At 42.3% G+C, this 19,207-nt stretch overlaps 1 protein-coding gene across 1 annotated transcript in view; it reads left to right on the top strand.

The window, feature by feature from the left end:
- The window catches only part of LOC123361926 (multidrug resistance-associated protein 1-like), a 56,543-nt gene extending 38,441 nt beyond the window's left edge, over positions 1-18,102 (top strand). The window contains exons 19-28 of the mRNA XM_045002147.1: positions 122-276; positions 5,704-5,859; positions 7,027-7,226; positions 8,385-8,511; positions 10,442-10,543; positions 12,030-12,173; positions 13,194-13,352; positions 14,166-14,332; positions 15,451-15,645; positions 16,165-18,102. Of these exons, the coding sequence (XP_044858082.1) occupies positions 122-276; positions 5,704-5,859; positions 7,027-7,226; positions 8,385-8,511; positions 10,442-10,543; positions 12,030-12,173; positions 13,194-13,352; positions 14,166-14,332; positions 15,451-15,645; positions 16,165-16,288 (1,529 nt within the window). The 3' untranslated portion in view covers positions 16,289-18,102. The remainder of the gene's footprint in view (positions 1-121; positions 277-5,703; positions 5,860-7,026; positions 7,227-8,384; positions 8,512-10,441; positions 10,544-12,029; positions 12,174-13,193; positions 13,353-14,165; positions 14,333-15,450; positions 15,646-16,164) is intronic.
- The last annotated feature ends 1,105 nt before the right edge of the window (positions 18,103-19,207 follow it).

Raw genomic sequence — 19,207 nt, forward strand, 5'->3', positions numbered from 1 at the left:
AACAGATGCTTATGTAAAACAAAACTTTATAGTGGGCCTACCAGGCTGAAGTGCGATGACTTTGGACAAAAAAACCCACATGACATTGTTTTATTTATTTATGTATTCATTCATTTTTAAGGTCTTCTGGTCTGCTATGGTGCATATGTGCTTACTCGGGGATCCCTCTGTGCTTCTCGGACATTGCATAATCACATGTTAGCCAGCGTGCTGCACCTTCCCCTCCAGTACTTTGAAACTAATCCAGTAGGTCAGATCATCAATAGATTCACAAAGGTAAAGGAAAAACATGTCCACATTTTTTAGAAAATGTACAGTAAAGAACTACAACTTTAATGCCATGTAATGCTTTTAAAAATCAAAGAGTAATACCAGATAATAGACATCAGTTTCAGTATAAAAAGAAGCCTACACAAATGCCACAGAATACTTTCCTGCAAAAATCATCAGTACCTTTTATCAGCTGAAGGCCCTTTAATATTGTTTTTGTCCATGGTCACTGGGCGTGATTTCCTCAGAGCACAGTCCTGCAACCTAGAGGTGGTAAGCTGAGTTGAGCTCAGTCTGGTTGTGATAGGTTGCCCCACTTAGGATGCCATTTGATGAGCCGAGATACCACTGAGCCCGCCTGTTATGCCAGCTTGGGCACCTCTTTTACCTGTCTTGCTGAGCCAGGCTATTAAGTCTCCTCCAGCACACACACAGGCAGGGCCACACCCAACTGCAGAATGAAACAGACACTGAGATCAGTTCTGGGAATGCTCAGCTTAAGGGACTTGCCCCAGCACTCAGGTGTCTACCTCCCTTGGAGTACAGACCCAAAGGTATCTTTTGAAATCTGCCACCTCCCTCAATATGGAGAAAAGTATGCACGGCCTCTTATCCCCACCAATTATAATTTGCATAAACTGGGTTATATTATAAATGAGAAATAAATGTATTAACTACAGAAGGTGGATTTTAAGTGAATATAAGAGATAACAGACAGAACAAAGCAAAACAAAGCAGATTCCTAAGCAAACAAAGCAAAACATGCAAGCTAAGCTTGTTTCACTAACGAAATTGCTTACTGTCTGGCTTTTCCATTGTTGAACCTGAAGGTTGGTTGGGGGTGACACCCAAAGCAACAGATTCGAAATACATAGTTAATATTCCTAACATCAGATACAGAAATGATAAAAGCATACAAATTAGATAATCACATTCAGTAAATCATAACCTTTCCAATGATATCTTACATATGCCATCTTGCATAAAGTATATCTCAGTTATGTCATTTTCATATCATAAGTATATTTTCATAAAGAATATGAAATGAAATGTCCCACTGATTTTAAAAGTTTATAATTTTTATATCTTGCTAATGCATTGCTACTTGATATAAAAGATTACAGACAAACTAAGGTGTGAAATTCAAGCTCTCAAAGTTAGGATCCCATCTAGCCCCGGCCCAATACTTCTTTCAATGCACAGAATGGACAGTGCTCAGGGAATGACTTTTCCTAACTTTTGAGGGCATGACTTTGCAACCTCAACATTTGTAATTTTTATTTTTTGTATGTAACATCTTACATTTTTAAAAAAAACAAAAGAATTCTATTTCATATAACTGTAATGCCCCCCGTTCCTCTCATAACTGCAGTTTGAACCCACAAGCTTCAGCACTGCCCATAGATGTCTGCTACTTGAGCTAAAGGATGATGTGCAATTGCTGATAGGCTGCTATCTTCTGTTGACTGGAGGATGTATATATGTGAAGGATGCATATTGCACAAACAGATATCATAACCGCATACTTAGATTCGGTACCTTCTTTCTGAGAGGAGGTGTGGCTAAGTAAATGAGACTTGGATCTGCCTTATGGGAATCAGGGTTTTGTTCCCAGCTTTTATAACCTCAGTGGGTTATGAGGCCTTGATTAATAATACAGATTATAAAAGGAACAGAAATAACAGGAGTGAGTAGAAAAGTTGAGAGTTGAATTCACGGTCTCTGGTTCCCAGTCTCATATGCCTTCTCTTGCCTAATAGTACCGTATTTTTCCGTGTATAAGACTATACTTTTTCCTAAAATCCTTAGACTAAAAATTGAGGGTAGTCTTATACACGGAAGTAAGCCCCCTGTTCCCTGCCCTCTGACCCCCCCAACCCCTATCCACCCCCCCACCCCGGAACTCCCCTGCCCTCTCTCCAACACCCCCTCCCTGCCCCCTTACCGCGCTGCCTGCACGTGGCTGGCGGCGCTACAGTCCATCCGCGGCTGGAGCTGGGAGCGCGGGGCCAGGACAGGAGTTGCGGGCGGGAGCCGGGCGGCCGGAGCCACGGGGCCAGGCAGTGTCCGGAGCCGGGCATCCGGGTAGGTGGGGTCGCAGCCGCCGCAGTGCCCGGACCGCACTACCGGAGCCAGGCAGCCGGGGACGCGGGGTGCCGGGCTGCCGGGGACGCGGGGTGCCGGGCGGCTCCCCGGCTCCCCAGCCGCCCGCTCTCCGGCTCCGGTAGTGCGGTCCGGGCACTGCGGCGGCCGGGGACGCGGGGTGCCGGGTGGCCGGGGACGCGGGGTGCCGGGCGGCTCCCCAGCCGCCCGCTCCCCGGCTCCGGTAGTGCGGTCCGGGCACTGCGGCGGCTGTGGACGCGGGGAGCCGGGCGGCTGGGGACCGGGAGAGCCGGGGACGCGGGGTGCCGGGCGGCTGGGGAGCCGGGGTGCCGGGCGGCTGGGGAGCCGGGCGGCTCCCCGGCTCCCCAGCTGCCCGCTCCCCGGCTCCGGTAGTGCGGTCCGGGCACTGCGGCGGCTGTGGATGCGGGGAGCCGGGGAGCCGGGCGGCTGGGGACCGGGGGAGCTGGGGAGCCGGGCGGCAGGAGTCACGCGGCCGGGGAGGGACGCGGCAGGAACCGGGCAGGGCCGCCGCCGGAGACCAGCTGGGCGCACGGCCCTCCTCCTTCCCTGTACCCCTACCAATCAAACAAAAAAACCTGCAGCGCAGCCGGAGCAGCGGGGGGGAGGGACCTGCAGCGTGGCCGGAGGGGCTAAGCAGGGAAACAAAACAAAACAAAAAAAACCTGGGGCATGGCTGGAGCGGCAAAGCAGGGGGGAAAAAAACCAAAAAACCTGAATTTGGGGTTAGAAAAGTGGGGGCGTCTTATACATGGGGGCGTCTTATACACGGAAAAATACGGGTATTTCGAGAGGGGAAAGCAGCAATAGCTGCCACTATGAATTTGTCTGTGGCAGTTCAGTTTGGCACGTTAAGCTACAGAGCATGCTCACCAACTATTGAACAGTCTGATATTTTAGCAACAAGCTTCTAACGTCTACTGAGTAAAGCTCAGATGGGAAATGTGAGGAATTATATGTATTTGTACTATTAGACCAGGGGTCGGCAGCCTTTCAGAAGCGGTGTGCCAAGTCTTCATTTATTCACTCTAATTTAAGGTTTCGCGTGCCGGTAATACATTTTAATGTTTTTTTAGAAGGTCTCTCTCTGCAAGTCTATATATTATATAACTAAACTACTGTTGTATTGTAAAATTAAACAAGGTTTTCAAAATGTTTAAAAAGCTTCATTTAAAATTAAATTGAAATGTTGATCTTACGCCGCCGGTCCGCTCAGCCCGCTGCTGGTCTGGGGTTCTGTTCACCTAGGCCGGCAGTGGGCTGAGCGGGGCCTGCAGCCGGGACCCCAGCTGGGAAGGATCTGGCAGCCAGAACCCCAGACTGGCAGCAGGCTGTGTGGGGCTGGCAGCCAGGACCCCAGACCGGCAGTGGGCTGAGCGGCTCAGCCCACTGCTGCTCAGGGGTTCCATCCACCGGCTCCTGCCAGCTGGGATCCCGGCTGCCGGACCCGCTCACCCCGCTGCCGGTCTGGGGTCCCGGCCCTGCCCACATACAGTGGGTACCTACCTTCTCCCTGGTTCTGGCTCATTCTCTTCCTCTCTGCACTGAGCTGAGGGTGGGAGTGCACTGAGCACAGGGCTGGGGGTGAAGGGTCTGGCCAGGAGCTAGAATGAGGGAGGGGGCTCAGGGTTGGGGCAGGAGGTTTGGGTGTGCGGGCACTTACCTGGGCAGCTCCCATTTGGTGTGAGGGGTACAGGTGGGAATGTGAGGGGGGGATGCAGGAGCTCCCGTTTGGTGCTCAGGGTGCGGGTGGGGATGGGGATGTGCAGGGTACATGGGATGTGGGGGTGTGCAAGAGTCAGGGCAGAGGGCTAGGGCATGTGAGGGGGGTGCAGATGTCAGGGTAGGGGGTCTGGGTATGTGTGGGGGTGTCAGAGTCAGGGCTGGGGTCATGGAGGGGGTGAAGGAGTCAACAGAGGACTGGGTGGTACAGGGCTCAGGGCAGGGGCCTGGGATGTGTGTGGGGATGCAGGGCTCAGGGCAGAGGGGTGTGTATGTATGGGGGGGTCAGGGCTCAGGACAGAGGGCATGGTGTGTGGGGGGGTCAGGGCTCGAGGTAGAGGGCTGGATGACTGCCCCCCTCCGAACCCCCAACCCCCCTGCTCCTTGTACCAACTACCCCCTCTTGGGACTCCTGCCCCTAACTGCCCCCCAGGACCCCACCTCCTATCTAAGCCTCCCTGCTCCTTGTCCCCTGACTGCCCCCCTAGGACCCTACCCCCTACCTGTCCCCTGATTGCCCCGACCCTTATCCACACCCCCACATCCAGACAGAACCCCGTGGACTCCCATGCCTATCCAACTGCTCCCCACCCCCTGACAGGACCCCCAGAAATCCCGACCCATACAACCCCCCTCCCGCTCCCTGCCTGCTCCAACCCCTCTCCACACCCCTACCTCCTGACAGCCCCCCCCCCCCCGAATTCCCGACTCATCCAACCTCCCCAGCTCCTTGTCCCCTGACCACCCGCTCCAGAGACCCCCCCACCCTAACTGCCCCCCCCAGGTCCCTCCTTGCGCCCTGTCCTCTGACTGCCCTGACCCCTATCCACCTCCTAACAGACCCTGGGACTCCCATGCCCCATCCAACCCCCCGTGACTGCCCCCTCCAGAGACCCCCGCCCCTAACCATCCCCCTGGGATCTCACCCACCCTGCTCCCTGTTCCCTGACTGCCCCCACCCCTTATCCAACACTTCCCCGCTCCCCCAGCCTCGGACCTCTTACCATGAGGCTTCCCGCTCATCCGGAGCCCTGCCACCGCGCGCGCAGCCCTGCTCCTCAGAACGCTGCGCGCACGGCGGCAGGGCTCCAGGTGAGCGGGGAGCGTCTTTCCCTCCCCACGGAGCCAAGCGCTGCCCCGTGGGAGTGCACAGCCCCAGCCCCCAGAACGCTGCGCGTGCGGCGGCAGGGCTCCAGGGGAACGGGGGGAAGGCGGGGGAGGGGCCGATGGCTTGCTGCGCTCGGCCGGACGCTCCAGCCCGGGAGCACGGACCCTGCGGCTTGCTGTGCTGGCAGGATTTTTAATGGCACACTGGAGTCCCAGCAGGCCCCAGCGTGCCATTAAAAACCGGCTCGCGTGCCGCCTTTGGCACACATGCCATAGGTTGCTGACCCCTGTATTAGACAGACTACAATATGTTAAATTAATCCATTGTATATCAGTATGTCACCAAAACTTTTCCCCCAACAATTTTTGCTGCAGTAAAGGATTTTGGTTGGTTGAGTTCAGAGTCTAAGGACAGCTTCTTGAGAAATGTCTACAGTTTTAATAAGGAGACATTAAAACTAATTTTTGTGTGTAATGTCACAGGACGTGTTTATCATTGATCTGCGCTTCCATTACTACTTACGGACCTGGTTAAACTGTACACTAGATGTTATTGGAACCATTCTAGTAATCATGTCTGCTTCACCTCTCTTCATACTGGTAGTTATTCCCCTTGGATACCTGTATTTTATTATCCAAGTAAGTTGCTTAAACTTTACAACGAGAGATATGTAGTTTCCGTGTGTGTGTGTGTGAGAGAGAGAGACTGAAACAAAATCATTATTAAGCATTGTCTAAAACAGTTGGGTGTAAATCGTAAATCTTGCCTGAAAAGCCAAAGTAGAAACCTAAGAAACTTATAGTTTAGTATTCTGCCACACCAACTCTCCGCCCCCCAACCCCCCCACACACACTTTTTAAAGCTGACTCCTAAAAAGATCCTCAGGCTTCTCACAAGAGTAGTAAAATACCATTTTGAATGTTTCCTACAGTAATGCCTGTCTTTGTCAGTGACTTCCATTCTTTCCTGCCCATGTTTTTTTCCTCTTACAAGATATTATATTGTAAAAAAAACAATAAAATTGTATGACAAAAAATGGGCATGTGATACGGGAAAACAGAGAGTCAAAGCAAAAACTGAAGTAGGGTGTGTGCTACCCTGGAACAACACATGCAGATATTTGTAGGGTCTAGCTTGCTTCAAGAAAATACATAGCACAGTTATAACTTATAGCATAGAGGAACAGGAGAAATAGCACAGTTATAACTTATAGCATAGAGGAACAGGAGAAATCCCATAACTAAATTTCAACTGTCATTTTAATGTGTCAGAAAAACTGTCCTTTGAAACATTGGCTTCCCTATCTCCGCTCCAGGCTGTGTTGGTGTCAGATGTGTTCATAATGTAGGCTATGCTAATAGATATAAATGAGGGAGCAGAGAGGCTATCAACCTTTGATCAAGATTTGAGAATATACATAATTATATTGATGAAAATTAAGGTGGATCCTCATTTGAACATAAGTCTGGAAATTCCAATACAAAGTTTAGTTCATCTCCTTAGTGGGTATATGTTACAACAGGAGTGATGGCAATTTTGGAAATGACACTCCTCTTACTGCTAGCCCTCCTAGTAGTTTACATGCCTGGTTATTACATTAAGACACAGACATTATCCACCCCCCTGAATTAAGATAATTTTTTGAAAAGTTCTGTGCTAAAATTGTTTGGCTTTTTTTGATTATGATATACAAATAAGCCACAAGTTGTACTTGAAGTTTCAAAGATGTGTGAAACTTGTTTTCTAATCATTTTCCAGCCCTTATAGTAACTTAGAATCTGCCTCTTTTGTATCTGTTTCCTTAGCGATACTACATAGCTAGTTCACGACAAATCCGACGATTAGCTGGAGCATCACACTCTCCTGTGATCTCCCACTTCAGTGAAACTCTCTTAGGACTGTCTACAATCCGAGCATTTGGACACCAAGAAAGATTCATTAGACAAAACAAAGATGTGGTGAATGAGAACTTGGTTTGCTTCTACAACAATGTTATCTCAAACAGGTACTGTATTAACAACCTAGAATTTATAGAAGTTATGCAGAGTAGGTCAGATCCTGCTCCTGTTGAAATCAGTGGCTAAAATAATAAGCTTTGATGGGAGCAGGCTCGTTAAGGATTAAAATAATCCTACAATGTGTGTAAGTACTGTAACTTGTTCAGCACTCTTAGTAGTACTAGCTTCATGGTTTGTATCTAGGCAATGGGGTATGTCGTCCTCTGTGTGCAGGAATCCAATTAATTTATAGGAGATAGATATGCTTGATCTGAGATGAGAATATTCTACAACAATGAAGTCTACTAACAGCTCCTGGAAGGGGAGAATTATAAACTGACTAATTTTTCCCTACATTATTTTATAAAGAGATACAATTGGAAAGTGCATATTTCATGAGCACTTCAGTTTTTCTCACTTTAAAAAGATAATTTGTTAAAAGCTGAATTTTTAGAAAAAAGAATCTCCTGTCGCTTCAAGTATATCTGCTGTATTTGTTAATATGTTCTTCAGAATGTTGAAAGTGTAAGTCATATGGGTTGATGAAGTGATGAGGGTTCATACTTTCTCAGGGAAATGGGGTTAGATCCTCCATCTGTTCATTTCCAGATGTTAACGTGAGGTGTGTTTTTTAAGGTGTAGAATTTTAGTAAAGAAAGTGTCATAGCTTTTCGCATATCATCATTGAAACAATAAGAATAAAATCCTGGCCTCATTGAAGTCAATGGGAGTTTTGACTTCAGGGGGGCTAGAATTTTATTCTGCCCCAACATAAAATTTGTGTGCAATTGCAGGAGGGAAAGATTTATTCTGGGGGGATTAGGAGATAAATAAGTTTTATAGAACTCAAAGGTAGATTCAGTCTTATTTTTGGAGTTGGTGTCTATTTATATGGACTGGGGAGAAGTCTGGCCTAGCTGACAGAGCACTGGACTGTTCCAGCTCTGCCACTGGCCTGTTGGGTAATCTTGGGCAAGTCACTTACCCACTCCGTGCCTCAGTTTCCCCATCTGTAAAATGGAGATAATGATACTTACCTTCTTTGTAAAGCACATTGATGAAAAGTGCTATAAGAGCTAATTGTTGATTTTTTACTATATTATCAATGTTCCATAATAAAAATTCTGTAGATAAGTCCATTTTTTTTCTGGTTACATTGACTACAGGTGGTTGGCTGTCAGGCTTGAGTTTCTAGGAAACCTGATGGTTTTCTTTGCTGCCTTGTTTGCAGTGCTGGCTGGAAATACAATGAATTCCTCTACAGTGGGTTTATCCATATCATATGCACTGAATGTAAGTGATGGTATAGTTTTGATGCTTCTACAATATTTCATATGGAAGGCAAGATTGACTGGGGTAAAATTTAGTAGGCCAAATGCTGCACAGTTACACCTGTGCAACTTTTAATCTCATGGATGTAACTGAGCAGAATGTACTCTCACTACTATGTGTCTTTCTTTGAATTTACACTAATTATGTTTTATTAACAATTCATGTATTGATAGGTTTAAAAGCAGCAACAAAATATTGGAATATTGAAACAGAATTTAAAATATCAAACTTACTACACTGGGTGGCTTACTTTTGGTATTTTGCTAGCTTGGAGAAGGAAAGTAGTCTAGTCAATTGCAGTCATGTTTTCAGATATGTGCTTTCTAGTTCTGGTGCACTAGCTGCAATATTTAGGTTTCTATCATTGCAAGGAGGAGGTTGGTTTAAAAATGAGTTTTGTATTGGTATTGAAGTATGTAATGGAAACATTTCCAATGACCCTAAGTTATTTTTTTAAAAAAAGTAGCATAGTTGAGACTACATTTGGCATGCGTGTCCCTTGTAATAAGGAGGCTAGAACTGTGTTGATTAGTGGCTAGGTAGACAAAAAAACCTAATGATTTAGAGTTGTAAAAACCCACGTGTCCACAATATCTTGATAGTTTGGTCCTACCCCCTGAGTACTTTCTCTTTCACTCATCCTGTTATCTAAAATTAGAATGTATGCTCTTTGGGGTAAAGTGACATGGACATCTATATCACTATACCCATGAAGATGATACTGGATACTGCAAGACTTTATACCTGCTAAGACCTGAATTCAGTGTTCTGTGATTTCCCTGCAACAGATTGCATCAACACAAGAAAGGGTATTTCATTTCTTGTATGCCTTAACACCGAAACACAGACCTCTTAATCGGACAATCACAGCTGTGAACTCAGGTCTTTTCAGATAGATATATTACAAACTAGATTTTTTATTTGCCTTTTAATCTTATACACATTTGGTTAAATATGGGATCTCAGTACAGTTGATTATTTTTTGTTCAGACGCCTTTAGGTTCATCTTTAAATATTCCTACCTCAGGACAAAATTTTAACCTTGGATGGCTAGTTTATTAACCCATTTTGTCACTGACTAGTTTTGTTAAAGTTTAATTTTTAGTTCTAATATATAATGTACAATGTCTTAGAACAGTTTAAAATACACCAATTTTGTACTGCTGTACCTGAGCATGTCATTTCACAGCCGTCACATGGCAACTGTGAGAATTCACATATAAAATTAGTGTCCACTGTATTAACTTGCAGATATTGGTCTAGGTAGCACTAGTACTTGCAAAAATAGCTTCTCGGTGCTTGAGGATAGAAATGATTTGGCAGACACTATGGACCTGATCCCCTGGTGCACTGCAGCTGCTTTTGCCACACTGCTAAGATACTTGTGTAAATGGCTCAGGGCAAAGGGAATACTGCAACAGTACATGTACAACACAGGCTCATAAACCGACACTTCCTCTTTCTGCCCGTGTAACACAGAAGGGGAGCTTGGTTACTGGGGAAAAAGGTGATAGCCAGGGTGCCCTGTACCCTACACTGATCCTGAGCTCGTTTTTCTAACACAGCAAAAAGTGCTCAGAGTAGCACTGCAATGAAAGTGGAAGCTTAAAGCCAGCTTTGCATACCAGCTCCTGACTTGTGCTCTGCATCTTCTGGAACTATCTAAAAAGCTGACGTTGTGTTTTGATGCTGTTTCTTGCTATCCATAATACATTTCTAAAATATATTATGCTGTTTACGAAGGCCAAGCAACTTTAACACATTCTGTGGAGTGAATCATAGAAATGTAGGGTTAAGGGGGCCTCAAGAAGTCATTAAGTCCAGCCCACTATGCTGTGGCAGGACCAGATAGACCTAGATCATCTCATGAATATATCTTATTTTTTTTCAGATAACTCAAAGTTTGAATTTTTGGGTGCGTAAAGCATGCGAAATTGAAACGAATGGAGTTTCCATTGAAAGAGTCTGTGAATATGAAAAAATGGACAAAGAGGTGAGCATTTTAGAAGACTGAATATAAACTGAGTATTTGGACACTATTTCATATATGTGTATAAGCTAGTGACTAATGGATAAAAAGAAAAGAAATTGAATGACTAATACAAATAGCATCTTATAATTAATAATATACATACATTCTCAAAGTGTGATACATTCATGAACTAATGTATTTGACTTTCTCTTTACACTAATGGTCAGAACAGTTTTGTATTTTTAATGTTGACCAGTAAGTTTCTTGACATCAGACTTTGTGGTAGCTATGGTAGGTAGAAATAAACAAATATATAAAATAAATCTTAAATCTCAAAGTCTCATCATGAACTACTATCTGAATTTGTCTGTGGGTATATCTATACTACAATCACGGAGTGTGATGACAGCTCATGTAGATGAACCTGAGACAGTTTAGCTAGCTAGCTTGGTTACTGGAGCAGTGAAGTCACAGCAGCATGGACTTCAGTGCAGGCTAGCTGCCAGAGTAATTACCCAGGAGGGTATGTACAGCCCATGAAGAAGCCATGCTGTCACGGTTTCACTGCTAATCCAGCTTGTTGAGTATGTCTACATGAGTTGCAATCACAGCCCTTGACTGCAGTTCAGAAATATAGAGTGGTGCAACAATACAGGGTATGTTCCACTCACTACAGAGCTTGAGATATTTGCCATCATCAAAACCTTTGCTACTAGGCTGATACAAAAGTTGCAAGGTAGGAGTGGATATTCTATGAATTACTGTAACTAGAATAACAGTTGCCCATCACAACTCTAGGTTGGAGTGTTCCACTGCTTCCATGAGAGGAGAACAAGCCTGCTGAGGTATAAGGGCTGGCTGGCTTCACAGAATGTCCCTCTCCTCTCTGCTGTCAAAGCTCCTCTATGGTGGCTTCACTGATTTGGGCTCCAGACTTCAGGAGCCAGGGCTGCCATTCTCAAATACTGCTACTTCCCATAGTGAGCCCAATAAGCCAAAGTGATTCCTGGCCTTAACTAGCATGGGGTCGCTCCTGATATAGTCCGAACAGTGTGTCCTATGCATTTTTTTCCAAAGTAAGTGGCATTCCAGACATGAATAAAGTTGTTAGAAAGGTACAGGCTGTACTTTGCTGAGAATAATGAATGTATTACAAACTATTAATAGCCAGGGCCTTGGAAGCCTGAGTCTCTTTTAAAACTCAGGTCTGTGAGTTGGTAGAATAATCAAGGTACCTAAGGTAGCTCTCTAAATGAATATGTGCAATTTTGTCCGAGTCTGGTTACTGAGAAGGATCATGTGATGCCTCTGCATGTGGTGAAGTATTTTTAATAAAAAATCCTGATGTCCAAGAAGTTGTCCGACTTCTCAGCACATTGGATTGAGTCTGAGTCATCATCATGTGTTTACTTGTATTTTTAAAACTATAAATGTCTTGTATAAAGTATTCTAAGTGGCTTGTAAAAATGTAAAACAGTGCACTAAAACAATGTTAATTTAATTTCAGGCCCCCTGGATAATGTCTAAAAGGCCCCCGATGGGATGGCCCAATAAAGGGATAATAGAGTTCATTAATTACCAAGCTCGGTATAGAACAGATCTTGGTTTGGCCCTACAGGATGTCTCCTTCCAAACACACAGTAAAGAGAAGGTATTGTACATAATACAAACTAATCAAAAATAGTTTAATTGGCCCCTTAATTTTCTATATTCAATAGATTTTATGAATAATAGCTCAACTGAAGGAGTCCAAATTAGGATAATTCTTACTGGGTATGTAAATAATAAGCTATTAGAATTCATGAAACTATTTTCTAAATGGTTGCACAGCCCTTGGGAAAAGTATATTTTTATCTAAGTTTTATTAATGGCAACATTAGATACAAGGGGACTGATGATCATATGGTGTAAATTGATGTAGCTCAACTGATTTGAATGGGACTCCACTGATTTACAGAAGCTGAAGATCTGGACCAAGGTTTTTAAATGACAGACTTTAGTGTCAAGTTATACTATAGCTTGATTAGTAATGCCAATTAGAAACCAATCCTATCAAGTGTTGAGTGCCTCACAGTAAACTTATGCAACCAGTTTTTTTTGTAAAATGACTTTTAATAATCTTTTGCTCTCCGTTTCCCATTTTTCTTTTTTGTCTTTCACGTATGGTAAATGATTATGTTTCTAATGAGGGCAGCATTAACACAGATCCTTTTATTTCGTGTTTGGACACCAACCATATTTAGGTTAGTCTAGCTCCAGAAACAGTATGAACAAAGTCATGGGCCAAAGGAACTACTCGTGTGAGCTCACTAGTCTGAGCAAGGAGATCACAATCTGGCCCTAGACTTCTGTGCTGCTGCAGTGCCAGCAGACGGGAATGTTAGCTTTTGAGTGGGTACCACAAAACACTTCTTTGGGATTTCCCTCTTACCCCCACAGAAAACTGGACAGTCAGGATCCTGATGATGATTCCCAACCAAAAGTATGAGTTAAGGAAGATCAGAGGTGGGGCCTAAACCACTGGGCTATCGACAAAGGGGCAGTGTTCTTTTCTAACTCATGATATCTATCTACAGTGTTTAAAGTCACTAAAAAGACATTGAAGGCGTTAGTTTACTAAACTCTCCATTATTAAATTAGTTTTTCTTTTAAATTTAATATCTTGTTCCAGGTTGGAATCGTAGGAAGAACAGGAGCTGGTAAATCAACACTCACGAATTGCTTATTTAGAATTATAGAAAGAGCTGGAGGAAAAATAATTATAGATGGAATTGATATATCAACTATTGGACTACATGATCTACGTGGCAATCTTAACATTATTCCACAGGTAAAATCTGTTTCAGAATAGACACTTCTATTTCATTCAAACATTAGTTATTGCATATCTATGAAGAAATTCTAATCTCAAATGCTGAAACGGTAACTATAAGAAAGGCTCGATTTTGTACCAATTCACCAGAGGAAAGATCAATCAGGATATTACTATTGGAATTATGGCTAATATTGAAAATGCCAAAGTTACTCATTAACGGGTATGCCCCAAGAAAAGAGAGCTTTGGATGTAATCAAATACTACTTGGTCATAGTGCAAAATCAAAAGTAGCCTTATAGTAGGTGATTTCAATTTAATATTAAATCCCTGTCATCTAAAAGCACAAAAACAGATTCTTAAAAGGTTTAAGTGTCTAAAGATGCAGATAGACACCTCCTGGGATTTTCAATAGCACTTATCTGTTTTTGCCTATTTGCCTCTTTAGGTGCCTAAATACCTTTAAAAAAACTGGTCCACAGTAACTACGGATACATTTACAGAAAGCTAATGGATTTTTTTTTTAAATCAAACAATGTTCTTTGCTAACTGTACACATTCTTCTTTTTTAATACATATATTTTCATTTACTAAAGACATAGGCTAGACCACACTCTGCCCCCACCCCTTTAGGCTTTGTAGTATTAAATAATTTGAGCATAGCTAGTTTTGCCTTTTAACTCAGATTTCAAATATTACAGTTTTTCTTTAAAACGCATTATTTCTAGAATACTTTAATTAAAATTAACATTCCTGTGTTTGTTGAAAAACATTGTTTTGTTTTTTAAGCTTTGTGATGTTACTGCTTAGGCATTTTATATTATTTCTTAGGACCCTGTCTTGTTCTCTGGGACCCTCCAATCTAACTTGGATCCCTTTGGAAAATATTCTGATCATGAGCTGTGGGAGGCAGTGGAGTTGTGTAACTTAAAGAATTTTGTCCAGTCACTCCCAAAGAAACTCCTTCATGAGATTTCAGAAGGTGGTGAAAACCTCAGGTATAAAATTTTTAGTATCTACTGGCTCGGGAGCTCGTCTGGTGTGCTAACTTGATTTTCCTTCAATACATTCTACATGACAGTATTCTAATATTTTTCCATGGCACAAAAGTGACTCCTTCATTCTAAATGGAATTACTTTTGTAAAGCAATTTGTGGTCACCTAGCTAAATAGTAACCGGGTGAAATTTTAGGGCCATGTTACACAGGAGGTCAGACCAGATGATCTAATGGTCTCTTCTGGCCTTAAAATCTATTATAGATATTTGAGAAATGAGCAAATAGTCCAAGGCAGGGAAAGGACCGCCATAGACAGAATAACTGAAATCAGAGAAAAAAGTAACAATATAAAAAGAAGAAAAAGAAAGGGAACAAAATATAACCAAGAGAACACCATCGTATGCGCTATATTATATCTTCTATTATTTGTTTAGTGTAGTAGGATAGCTGTTCAGTTTCTCTTTACAGTGCATTGTTATTACAAAGATATGCCATGGACAGTGACACTTTATGGGATAGAAAATTTCTGAGTGTAAGAGTCAGGCCATTGCAGTCTGCTAAAATCTGAGAAATGTATATAAATGCTTGATAAGCTTTTAGCAGCAGAGTGGCGATCCAGAATTTAAAAAAGCAGAGCAGAAATGGAAAGTTAGTTAATAGATTGGAATGCATCTGCATCCAATTCATCTGAAAAAAATGGAATTTCTAAAAGGGACATGCCCCTTCCAAAGATAGCATAAGAGAGTCTTTAAAACTCTCATCCTGAACCAACGCCCACCACTGCAAAATACATAATTTAATAATCATCTGCTGTGTATCAATCTCTTTCAAACGTATCCCATGTCCAAACTAGGACGTGAATATAATACTGAGTATTAAGTTAACATGGAAACTGGATGCAAACATGCATCCATCTGGAAAATGGTACCAGGGATATACCTCTAATAGATTGTAAGCATGTGGTTTTGCTAACTGTTTAAACAAATTATCCTACTTGTTGCTTTCTCTCTAAAAAAATAACCTGATCAAGGAATTATTTAGCATTTATTGTGGGTGGGAACACAGCAATGCTTTTGCAAAGTTATTGAAATGACACCATTTTCAAATGTGTTTAACAGTGTTGGGCAGAGGCAGCTTGTGTGTCTTGCCCGGGCTTTGCTACGGAAGACAAAAATTCTAATCTTAGATGAGGCAACAGCCTCTGTTGACATGGAAACCGATAACCTAGTGCAGTTCACCATCCGGAGGGAGTTTCACAACTGCACAGTATTAACTATAGCCCACAGGTTGCATACTATCATGGATTCTGAAAGGTAAGTTTCAATATTGTTTTAAAAAACACATGGTTTCATTTAGACATTGTCAAAGTTGGTAGGCATGAAAGCTGATCTGGCTTGACACTTTCACCACTCCTCCCCATATAATCTATGGTACCATGGAATACATATATATTTATATTAGCTGTAGTTATTGACAATAAACAGACTGATATTTGTGCTATAGTGATTCTCCTGTTCTTATTACTGAATTAATTTTTAACTCCATTTTATCCCAGTTGCAAACACACGTTACTAGCAAGTCCATTTGATTTACCAGAGTAAATTGATTGCACTGTAGAACTTAAGGTGACGAGGCAAAATTTCATTTTCTAAAACCTCTTTTTGTGCAGGAGTTCATAGCTTCATGAACATCTGAGTTATCTACTGCAAAGAGATTTCCCATATTAAAGGAATGAGTTCTACCTAAGGCACACCTTCAGTAGGGCTAGAAAGTAGGGCTGGAAAAAAAAATAGCTCAGTTTTCCTCATTACCTTTTTGTTTCTGCATTTCAGAGTGCTTGTTCTGGGATCTGGAAGAATTATAGAATTTGATACCCCACATAATTTATTACTTCAGCAAGGAGTTTTTTCAAAAATGGTTTCTGAGGCTGGGATAACACAAGATACAAACTCATGAACTTATTTTTGTGAAGACAAGAATGCTGTTTTTTCTGAACTCGAATGCAGGAAATGCTCCAGGGATGTGTGGTTAATTGTATCCTTGACATTATAAAATGATCACACAGTTTAGGGGAATTGGGTAGTTTTAACATTACAAACTTCTTACATGTGGTAGGATAAAAGCTGATGGTTGCTACTGTTATGTTCTGTATTGCACACTCTTCAATCTTCTTTAAAATATTTTATATACATTTTTCACTAGAACAAAAAAACGTAAAGCCTTGTTTTCATAGCATACAGTGACTTTTGCTTTAATAAATGATCTGGAGACTACATAAATGCTTGTGAGCCACACGAGTTAACACTCCAGAACCTTCAGCACTTGTTTTGGTTGAATCGGTTTGTATGATTTAAATTATTTAGTGAATAATGCTGATTTAACCAGTATCCTCTATTATAAATAATGAGCTGGTGAAAATTCATTCAAGAATTGTCTTTTTATGAACATGGGAGGCTCAGTGCTGACTTGAGTCTGTACATGAATGTTTTTTAAATTCTTGAGGGTATATTCAGTTGCTTTTTTTAAATGGCCTTTGAAAACCCTAAAATAAATAACAAGTTCAACGATTAGTACTTATTTTTGTCTACTTAACTGAGCATTCTCAAGTCACATTGTGACAGAATTCTTAAAGGAAAATCCCTCTGGGAAATATTCACTTTAAAGCATATCTGTACAAGCTATTCTTGCACTAGTCATGGCAATAGAACCCTCTTTTCATATTTAATGGGAATGCTAACAAAGCATTTTCTTCTGTATATAAAGTACTGTAAGTTATGGTTCTAATTTGTTGGCTTGTTTGTGGTTAAACTGGGTGAAAAGATACAGGGAAGAGAAGAAAGTTTCCTTGAGAATATACAATGCGTACAAATGATACACAAGAAAAAGTGAAATGGTGTTTTGCACTAATTCAAACATTCATGAGGCAGATACAGTTCTACTCTGAGAAGTCATTAAACTTTCCCCATAAGAACCTATGCACACATTTGAGGTATCTAAGCTGTGGAAGCAGGGTACCTGTATCTTATGATGCACCATCTCCTACATGCCTTATTCTCTTGAGAGGTATGCTGGTGCTACACCAAACTAACCTCTGTCCAAAGCTGTACTCTTTAAGGTCTATAGTACTGCCCGAGGAACTACTTTTACAAAGTTCCTTGATTTTCTTCTCAGGCCTGATTAGGCTTTGGGCCCCAGCCCAGCTTCATTACTGTAGCATAAATGCTGTAGGAGGTCAAGTAGCGCTGAACACTCTGCCTCCTGGTAATCAAACTGAGGTGGGCACTCTCTTATAGCCGCCATACTAGGAATAGCAGAGAAGAGGGATCAGTACTTCCCGTTGGAGATCCACCAGTAGAACAGCAATTCTAGTCATGTTGGCACAGTCATCAGCTTGACTGGTTTGGTGGTAGCTTGGGCCTCGCTCAGAAAAAAGGATAAGTGAAGGATCCAGGCATTCTCTGCTACTTTTAATTTAGCTCAAAAGGTACAATATTGTCCCTGACAATAACAGCCAGCTGTAAGTAATACAGTTCCCTAAAATATACTAATAAACTAGAGCTTGCACCAAACTATTGATTAGGATAGAGTAGCTAGAGTGAAGCTAAATTAATTTTGGCAGAGATTAGACTTCTACAAGTTGTAGGCCCATGTCATAAACAGATAGTTAAGGGTTAAGGTCTCTTTTACCTGTAAAGGGTTAACATGCAGTACCTGATGACCACCTGACCAGAGGACCAATCAGAGACAAGATAATTTCAAATCTCTGTGGAGGGAAGTCTGTGTTCTTTGTTAGAGAGTTCTCTTTTTGGATCTAAGAGAGGCCAGACATGTCTCCAAGTTCTCCTGGAGTAGTTCCTACTATTCAATAGTGATATTAATTAGAAAGGCGGATTAGTCTTATAATTTGATTTCTACATTTGCAGTTGTGTGTTTGCTGAAGGAAATTCTTTATTCCTGTTTGCTGTTACTTTGCTTTTACTGAGAAAGAAAGGGGGAGGGGGGAATGCTCTCCAGGTTTATAGCTTAGACTCTGTGTATTGTTCCATCTTGGATTACAGAGACAAGTTACTTTCTTTTTATTCTTTAATAAATCTTTTCTGTTAAGAACTTGGTTGATCTTTCCTTGGGTGGATTCTCAGGGAAAGGGGAGGAGGGAAGCATCCCTCTGTAGTTAGATCCCGGTATCCCTCCTAGGAAAGGGAGGGGGGAGGAAGCAGGGGGGAATGGTTTATTTCTCCTGGGTGTAAGAACTCCATGGATTTGGGGCTCTTGGGATCCCCAAGGATTTTGGGGAAGGACTGTGTCCCAATCCACGTACCTGATTGGGTGGTGGCAGCTTTTACCAGATCTAAACTAGGATTTTTAGTTTAGAGGGAAACCAGTGCAGGTCCCCATATTGGAATCCAACAGCTCCAAGTGGGGGTAAGACCTATGACAGCCCAATTCACTGCTGGCACAAGAGGATGCACCATCCTTCACCTGAATTTAGGCCTGAGTTCTATTAAGACAACTACAAGAATCTGGCTTATTTGGTATTTACAAACTTGAGTATGACAGAATGAAACTAGGGAGGGAAGAGGCCTTTAGTTCCTGTTGTGGTAGTGCCTTTTTTTAAAATAAAAATAAACACATACACACTTCCATTTAAATACAGGTGTTCATAATTGCCTGCTTCTGCAGCACACACTTGCACTTAACTTCTCAGGGAAGTTAATATAAACACAAGGCAATTGTTTCTATAGAATTTATCTTCCTTCTAAAGAAGCTACATACTTAAATGAACCAGGTGGAAAGAATTCTTTTTAAACTCAAGTGATACTAGTTTGCAAGAATATGCTCAAAGATGTCTGAGCAAACAATAAGATGGCTAATATT

This window comes from Mauremys mutica, chromosome 1 (genome assembly GCF_020497125.1).
Source record: "Mauremys mutica isolate MM-2020 ecotype Southern chromosome 1, ASM2049712v1, whole genome shotgun sequence".
NCBI classification, from domain to species: domain Eukaryota; kingdom Metazoa; phylum Chordata; order Testudines; family Geoemydidae; genus Mauremys; species Mauremys mutica.